This window comes from Chrysochloris asiatica, unplaced genomic scaffold (assembly GCF_000296735.1).
Source record: "Chrysochloris asiatica unplaced genomic scaffold, ChrAsi1.0 scaffold00042, whole genome shotgun sequence".
Taxonomy (NCBI): domain Eukaryota; kingdom Metazoa; phylum Chordata; class Mammalia; order Afrosoricida; family Chrysochloridae; genus Chrysochloris; species Chrysochloris asiatica.
The window spans coordinates 4,042,518-4,051,517 of NW_006408560.1; the positions used below are offsets into that span (position 1 = coordinate 4,042,518).

Genomic DNA, 9,000 nt, shown 5'->3' on the forward strand with positions numbered 1-9,000 from the left:
AAGAAGTACAGCCAGAGTGCTCCTTGGAAGCCAGGTTGGTCAGACCTGTCGCTTCGGACATATTATCAAGAGGGACCAGTTATGGTAGAAGGATATCATGTGTTTGGTAAAGTGAAGGATTGGAGAAAAAGAGGAAGATCCCCAATGTGATGGATTGGCACAGTGGCAACAGCCATGGACTCAGAAGTAGCAATGATTATGAGGTTAGCGGAAGACTAGACAGTGTTTCATTCTTGTCTGGAAGAATGAAGAAAATTGAAGATGCTTGCAAACAATCAATCCAGAGTGGGCTCACTGATCATGGGAACATCAGTCTCCATGACCCAGATACCGGAAGAACTAGATGATGTCTAACTACCACTACCAATTGCTCTGAAAGGTATCACATGAGAAGGTCCTGGATCGAGTGGGAGAAGAATGTAGAACAAAATTCAAAAAAGAGGAAGAACAGGTATTATTAGTTAGATAGAAACTGGTGGAACCCTCGAGACTAAGATCCTCAGCCATCCTTCAGGTCTAGAACTGAACTCACCCCTACGGCTCAATTTTCAGTCAAACACTAGACAGGAATAATAACACTAGGGAGGTACATACACCTTAATCAATCATTTGCAATCATAAGGGCAAAATTTACCTAAGGACAAAGTTCAGAAGGCTTAGAAAAGAAGGAAGGATGGAAAGAGGAAATACATAGATTGTGGGGATTACATGATTTGGGGATATCAATGATTTGAAACAAAATGTTTATGAACTGTTGAATGGAAAACTGATCTGCTTGTAAACCTTCACTCAATTCACATGCAAAAAAATGTTTAAAATATTTTTTTTAAATCAGAATCATACTTGTGATTAGTTGAATCCAATCAAGTAGTGAAGCAAATTAGCTGCATTCTGACTGTGGGGTGGAAGATTCTATTTACTCATGACAAATAAAAACTAAGTTGCAGAGGAGCATTGAATTTAGAGTCCTTTGTTGGCCACATAAAGAATATTGGAGAGGAAACCATTCAGCAATTCTATCTGTGGCTCAGGAAGAATCATCCTAGAAGTATCATGTCCTTGTTTCTTGCTCCAGCCTCAAATATATGACTCTAACTATATGATTCCTCAATCTTGGAATCTTGCCACTCCTGACAAGGTTAACTGAATTCCTCCTAATAGACTATGTTCTTAATAGCCTCTTGATTCTAAAATCATACTTTTTACATGCTCTGTGAAAGTGGGTCTGGGCCCTTTCAATACTTCACAGGGAAAACAGAAGCCTTCGGAGGGTATGCTCTGACTTCCTCCTCACTGCCCTTGCAGCTCCTCCTGCCTCCCACCCAGCTCATCTCCCCACTGCCCCCTTAGCTTCCCAAGGCACAAATGGTTGGCTCTAGATGCTCAACTGGAAGGTTGACAGTTCAAACCCACCCAGCTGTTCTGCAGAAGAAACGTCTGGCAATCTTCTTCTATAAAGAATACAGTCAAGAAAACCCTACAGAGTAGCTCTACTCTGCAACACATGGAGGCTCCGTGAGTGACTTAATATCACTAGACTTAGAGTTTTTGTTTTTTCAGTACCCTCAGTAAAGGGTAAGGAGCTCTGGTAGCATAGTGGTTACGAATTGGGCTGCAAACCTCAGGCTCAGCAGTTTGAAACTACCAGCTGTTCCGCAGGAGAAAGATGAGGCATTCTGCTCCCGTAAAGATTTACAGCCTCGGAAATCCTGTACAGGGTCGCTATGAGTCAGAACCAACTCCACGGCACAATAACAACAACAACAACAAAAACAGTAGAGGTTACTCAGGAGATATTCCAGGAGTAAGAGATGTTTCTTCATAGTTCCAGTGTCCTCCCTGGATACAGCACTGAACAACAACAGAGAACACTATGCATTTATTAAAGGCAATAATCAAAGTTTGTCTTAAATGTCTAGAAAATCATCTACAATATATTGTCTAGTGAGAAAATTATCAAAATAATCTGAAGAGCATGTATCTATTTTAAAATATGAAATGATTTCTGTATTTTTAAAGTCCATTTAAAGATGAAAATAATTGTTTTCTAGGGACGGGAGGGTACTGGAGAATTATGCAAGGTTAGATGATAAAAGTCATTCATTTGCTATGTACATAATTCAGAGATTTTGCACTTTTTGTAATGTTGTTAAGTGCCGTTGAGTTGATTCCGACTCCTAAGAACAGCTGTGAGTCTGAACCACCTACCTTGTAGTTTAAACCAACCTTGCAGTCCAGCACATTATCCTGTAGCACCACACTAGGACTCCCTTTTTGTAATATACATGCATAATTTCTGTAAGTAAAAAAAAAAAATGCTGACAAAGCAGGCTATTTGCCTGGGACTCTGTTTTAACAAACAGGAAGCTACTACAGCATTCAGCTGTATTGCCACAACAGCAATTGGTGAACTGCTCAAGAAATTTTCCAACAGCCTGCTACTAGGTGTCAAGTCAGTTCCAATTCACATCTACCCAATATTGGGTTGGGTTTCCGAGGTGGCAAATCTACTCGGGACCAGAAAGCCTCATTTTTCTCCCATGGAGGGGCTGGTGGATTCAAACTGCTGACTTTGTGATTAACAGCCCAATGTGTAACCCAGTACACTACCAGAACTCCTTCTTACAGCCTGTAGGAAAACAATAAAAGACATGAAAACAAGGATAAATCAGTTCCAGCTGATCTCCTCTGTTATGGCTGCCAGGTGTTGCTTGAAAACATCCAGCAGATTTACAGATGGGTGAAACTGTAAACTCGGCTTTCCAACCGGAACGAAATCTCAGCACCCTTTGGGAACTTGCATTTTTCCCTACTCAGTGCTCTCATGAGTTCTCTTCCTCATCACCCCGCACCTCCACCGCCCCACTCACCTCCGGAGTTGACTTCATAGGGACCATAATTTTTGAAGCTGTCCTCTTCTGTCCTTCCCCAGAGAGACAACAGAGTCGACTAGTTTATCAATCAAAGCTCTGGGTTCAATTACCTAAGTGTGTGCATCCAAAGTACAGTTTCAAATTTGTAAAGAAATTAGAATGTGCCTGACACACAGTCAGCCTTCCATAAATATCGTGAGTCCCGATGTCATTAAGTCAGGACAACATCCCTTGTCTGGATGGCTAACAATTGCTCTTACCTAGTCTCCCTGATTCAAGTCGAGTCCCTATAAAACACCCAGAATGAAATTTCCAGAAACAGAATCCCCTCAGACACATTCATGGCCTTGTGATTTATCAGTTTTATGCACCATAAGCCCCTCCGTGGTCTGAGCTGGGTCTTCTTCCCTCTCTGGCTACTCCACACTACAAACATAACCAACTATTTGTCTTTCTCTGGTAGCTTCAGGGCTTTGTTCTCATCTTGGCTACTTTTCTCTTCCTGAAATTCCCACCACAGCACCCCAAGGACAAACAGCAGGAAGAAGGGTCTCTTTTCTGGGCGCACAGCTGGAGCCAGAGCAGCCTCAGGGTGGGAGGGCTCAGGGCTCTGCAGCGTCTACACCACCAGTTGCAGGCTCCCTCTCTACACCTGCCTGTCTAGGTGCCCCTCCCCTTTGCCACAAGCGACCTAGAGGAAAGTTGGAAAGATGCGCAGGTGAAGTGGGCACAGTGGCCTGCAAACCCGCCAGACTCTAAATGGAAGGGATTAACAAGTTCACTTTTCTTTCTCCTATTTCTTCTCTATTTCTGATGCTGCTTTAGGCCCTTCTCGATCCCACGTGCCAGTAACTCCACTTACCTCTTTTATTCTCGCGCACTTTTCCCTCGCTTCGTTCACGTGCGCCCAACGGAACCGCCCAGGAAACAAAGTCCTGAATCGCCTAGTGCTGGGAAGTCAACTAGCCCAAGACCCCGAAGCCGGATCCCCAGCTCTGCGCAGAGCACGGCACGCTGTGCTCTGGCGCCCCTAGCGGCCGTCTCCAGAAGTCAGCCTCGCAAAGGCCAGCAGCTGGAGGATCTACTAGGCACAGAGCTGGGCCATGGCATCAGAGAGGACCTCCCTCTGCCCAGGCTGCCGACTCCTGGGGCTAGTCCTGGCGATGCTCCTGGTTGAATCTCGAGGCGAGGACATAATTTTGCACCCTGACTGGGGGTTTGACTCATACGAAATCACCATCCCCAAGAAACTAAGCTTCCGGGCTGAAGAGCAGGGTGTGGCCGGGCACGAGGCCTACCTCCTGAAGGTAAAAGGCAAGAAGCATGTCCTCCACCTGCGGCCCAAGAGGTTTCTGTTGCCCCGACATCTGCGGGTTTTCTCCTTCACGGATCAAGGGGATGTTGTGGAGGACCACCCTTACATACCGAATGTCTGCAATTACTTGGGCTCAGTGGAAGAGTCTGAGGAATCGGAAGCTACGTTGAGTACATGCATAGGGGGCCTCCGAGGCATACTGAAAATTAATGAGGAACTTTACCAAATCGAACCCCTCAAGGATTCTTCCACATTTGAACATGTTATATATTTCCTGAATAAGGATCACTTTAGCAATTGGACCTGTGGTTTAACTAATGAGCAACTAAAACTGCAGATGGCCCAGCACGAGGATATGGCTCGGATCAGGGACTTTCCTGGAACCTATAAACACCAAAAGTATATGGAATTGTTCCTGTTGTTTGATTATAATAGATATTTGTTTGTAAAATCAAATGCAACTCAAGTTATAAGTGATGCCATTCTTCTGACTGGAATTATGGACACCTATGTTCAGGAACTTGATATGAGGATAAACATACTGGGTCTTGAAATATGGACACGTGGAGACAGAATTAATACCAAAGTACATACTTTAAGTATAGTTATGGGCCATTTTATATCCTATAGATTCCATGATATAAATAAACGGATTCGTGCCGATTGGGCACATTTATATTTACAAAAAATATACCCTGATAGTTATGGATGGTCCTTTGGAGGGGTGTGTACTCAAGGTTATTCTGGGTCAATAGTTTCATTTCCAAACCAAAATATCCTTGCACCTGGCACTTGGTCAGTTCATGAATTCGGCCACAGTTTTAGCATAGGACATGATTGGGAATACTGTCAATGTAAGGGGAAAACTAGTTGCATCATGGGCACTGGACGTACTGGGTGGAGTAATTGTAGTTTTACACAATATTTCCAAACCATAAATATAGGAATATCTTGTCTAAATAATATTCCACAAATAAGTTATGTGTTGAAGAGTTGTGGAAACAGCATTGTGGAAGTCGGTGAGGAATGTGATTGTGGTACAATAGCAGACTGTCGTAAAGACAAGTGTTGTCAACCGGATTGTAAATTAAAGCCTGGTGCCAACTGTAGCATTGGTCTTTGCTGTCATGAGTGTCAATTCCGTCCATCTGGATACGTATGTAGACAGCAAGAAAATGAATGTGACCTTGAAGAATACTGCAGTGGGACCGCAAGTCACTGCCCAGCTGACACTTATAAGCAGGATGGAACCCCTTGTAAATACGAAGCCCATTGTTATAGTAAGGGGTGTCGATCCAGAGTTATGCAGTGCCAGAACATTTTTGGGCCTGATGCCAAGGATGCTCCGACTCAGTGCTATAATGCTGTGAATATGATGGGGGATCAATATGGCAACTGTGAAATAACAAAAGTTGCAGTGTTTAAAAGCTGTGATTTGAAAAATTCATTATGTGGCAGACTACAGTGTATAAATGTCCAAATGGTCCCTGATATGCCAGATCATAGTTTAATAATTAACACTCATCTGAAGAAAGAAAATCTCCTGTGTTGGGGCACAGGCTACCATCTCGGCATGAGACCCATGGGTATCCCTGACTCCGGTGTGATAAATGACGGCACCCCCTGTGGAAAGAATAAGATATGTCTTAACAGAAGTTGTGTTCCTTTCTCTGATCTGAAGTACGACTGTTTACCTGAGAAGTGCAATAACCGAGGCATTTGCAACAATAGGAAACACTGCCACTGCATGTATGGCTGGGCCCCTCCATTCTGTGAAGAGGAAGGGTATGGAGGAAGCATTGACAGTGGGCCCCCAGGACCACTAGATGTGGAGGTAGTGCCCTCATCAGTTCAGATTGTGTTCATTATATTTTTACGTCTTATATTCTTAATTGTCTCCATCATTGCCGTGTTTTTCATACAAGGGAAGCTCAAAAAGAAAGAAACATCCTGGAATATTATTGAAGATGATACATCCAAGGTAACATGAAACCAAAAGAGCAATCAGGTACCCAGTCACTCAGAGGCATTGACCAAACATGCCTATCAAATCCAAAATGTTTTTTGCTCTTCTCCCCATTTTTTTTTAGTTCATGTTCCTCCAAGTTTTTATGAGCAAATAAATGATCTTCTTGTTTGGGAAACAATACAGTACACTGATTTCCAAAGGACTCGCTTGACTCCTCAGTCTGTGACCAGATTTGGGGTATCCTGAAAAGATTGCCCAAATCTATTCAAATCACTTTGCTAGACGCTGAAAAGCTGAATGTGATGAGTTTAGTGGAATTATAGTGGCTTTAAAGTAGAATCCCTTCTCTCAGAATCCCAGGGAGCAATGTGATTGTTTGCCTCTCTTTCTGCCTCTCTCAGCTTAACACATGAGAAGGTCTGTGTCTGTTCCAATTTCAGACACTGTCACTGTCTTAGTTATCTAGTGCCGCCATAACACAAACACCACAAGCGGATGGTTTCAAAAACCAAGAATTTTTTGTCTCACAATTTTGGATTCTAGAAGCCACCATCAGGACATTGACTAAAGGAGAGGTTCCTTTATGTCAGCAGCCATGAGTGTTTGTTGAGGCTCCCTGACTTGGAGAGGGATCTCTACATGATATCTGCTTCCTCCTCTGCTCGGGTCTCTCTTTGTGTCTGTTTTGGCTTTTGATAGGACACCACTCAGAAGGAATTAGAGTTAGAGCCTACCCTACTCCAGTATTATCTCATTCACATAGAGAAAAATCTCTTCTTTTCAAACAGGGTTATATCCACAGGTATGGGGGTTAGGATTCTAATTTGTTTTGGGGAAAACAGTTCAACCCATAACAGATGCCTACAACATTTTTGGAGTCCTAGGGTGGTGCTGTGGAGTCCTGATAGGGTGCTATGGGTTAATGCTCTGGACTGCAAGGTCGGTTTGAACCACAATGTAGGCGGTTCAAGCGGTTCAAGCTCACCTGCTGCTCCTCGAAAATCCTACACAGGGTCCCTATGAGTCAGAATCAACTCGACAGCACTTCACAACAACAGGTGGCACTGTAGGATAAGCACTGGACTGCTAACTGCACAGTTGACGGTTTGAACCCACCAGCAACTGCTAGGAAACCCTATATAGGGTTGCTATGAGTCAGAACCAACTCAACAGCACTTAACAGCAACACCAACAAACACATTTTTATAAATAGAAAACTATATTCATAAGGGGTGATTCATAGATAAGCATTTTTCTCTGTCCTTCCATGGATAATTCCAGTTCTGCAAACTGTATGTTCTCTAACTCAATGTTTGGGGTGACTTCCTGTGGGATAATGGCACTGTTGTTGTTGTTGTTAGGTGCCATTGAGTCAGTTCCAACTCATAGTGACCCAATCTATGTACAACAGGACAAAACTGTCAGGTCCCGTGCCATCTTCACAGTCATTCCTATGTTGTAATCCACTGTGTCAACTATTTTGGCCATCCATCTCAGTACCATAATTCCTGCATTGCACCGCAGTCTATAAATAATGACAAGTACTGGCAGTATCCTGGGGGCAAGACTCTTAAAAACAATTCTGCCATTTGGGTTTGAGCTTGCAGGGGCAGATCTTTGTGAGAATGCACTGAAAGACACCTGGCCCTAGGTTTCCTTTAAACTGAGCTGAGAAGAATGGTGAAGGCCTTTCACTCCCTAGTTTTAGCATAATTTATTGCATTGCAGTTGTTGTTTAGTGCCCTCAAGTTAGTTCCAACCCATAGCAACCATATAGAGGGTATCCAAGGAGGGACTGGTGAACTTGAAACATCAACCTTGTGTTTGGGTGCTTACACTAAAGTGTCGTCGCAACAGGATTCCAATTTATTGCACTGGTGGTGGTGGTGGTGGTGTGCTGTGGAGTTGGTTCCAACTCATAGTGACACTGTATAGGGTTTCTGAGGCTGTAAATCTTTACAGGAACAGAAAGTCTCATCTTTTTCCCACAGAACAGTTGGTAGTTTCAAACTGCTGACCTTAAGGTTAGCAGCCCAACTCGTAACCACTCCAATACCAGAGCTCCTTAATAATACCATTATGCAAAAAATTATTTGAAATATTTGGTTCTCATCAGCTATTTTTGAAATAGGATTTTCTGGAATATAATGTGGTGCAGTTGAATTACTAAATATGACTCTTCTAACCATAGTCTTTGTAACTCCCACCAAATGACTGTGTTTGTTGTTATTAAAGTGGGCCATGCAAATAGGATGTATGAAACTCTAATTGGTTATAGCAGCAGCAGGAACGGAAGACCTCACAATCATCAAGAGAGATGAGCCAGGAGCAGAGATACCTTTGGACCCCATAATCCCTGTGCTGAAACTCTTTAATTCAGGAGGCAGAAGGCTGTGACACCAGAGAAGTGATGGGGAGGTGGTTGAGAAACAGCAGCAACAGAAGCAAGAACACAAGACAGAGAAAAGAAGAGGGCTGAACCAAGAAAAGCTGAGTGCCTTCTGCTAGGAGGCTCACTTGTGGAGTGGGGTGGCTGCAGGCATTGAATCATAGAAGCTAGGTTTGCTGTCTGACTGAGCTAGAGGCCTTTGAGCATTTATTAGCAGCACTAAAGATGGTTTATAACACTTGCCTGAGTAGGGCAAAAGCCAAGAGGCCACATGGCTCAAGACCAGGCAAAGCTGAGAAAAGGCTATCCTGACCCAAGAAAAACTGTATCCTGAGCATTTCTGATGCTTAATTGGAGCCTGTTAATTGCCCCAATGAACCCCATTACTGGAGTCCTGGTGTGATTCTGCAGGATAATGTGCTGGACTGCAAAGTTGATTTGAACCACAAGGTCA

The 9,000-nt window shown here is 43.5% G+C and overlaps 1 protein-coding gene across 1 annotated transcript; it reads left to right on the plus strand.

Annotated features, from left to right (window-relative positions):
• The first annotated feature begins 3,976 nt into the window (after nt 1-3,976).
• Nucleotides 3,977-6,178, plus strand: LOC102822555 (disintegrin and metalloproteinase domain-containing protein 30-like). Its single transcript, XM_006861687.1, has one exon. It carries the CDS (start codon nt 3,977-3,979, stop codon nt 6,176-6,178), a length of 2,202 nt encoding a protein of 733 aa, XP_006861749.1.
• Nucleotides 6,179-9,000: the final 2,822 nt, after the last annotated feature.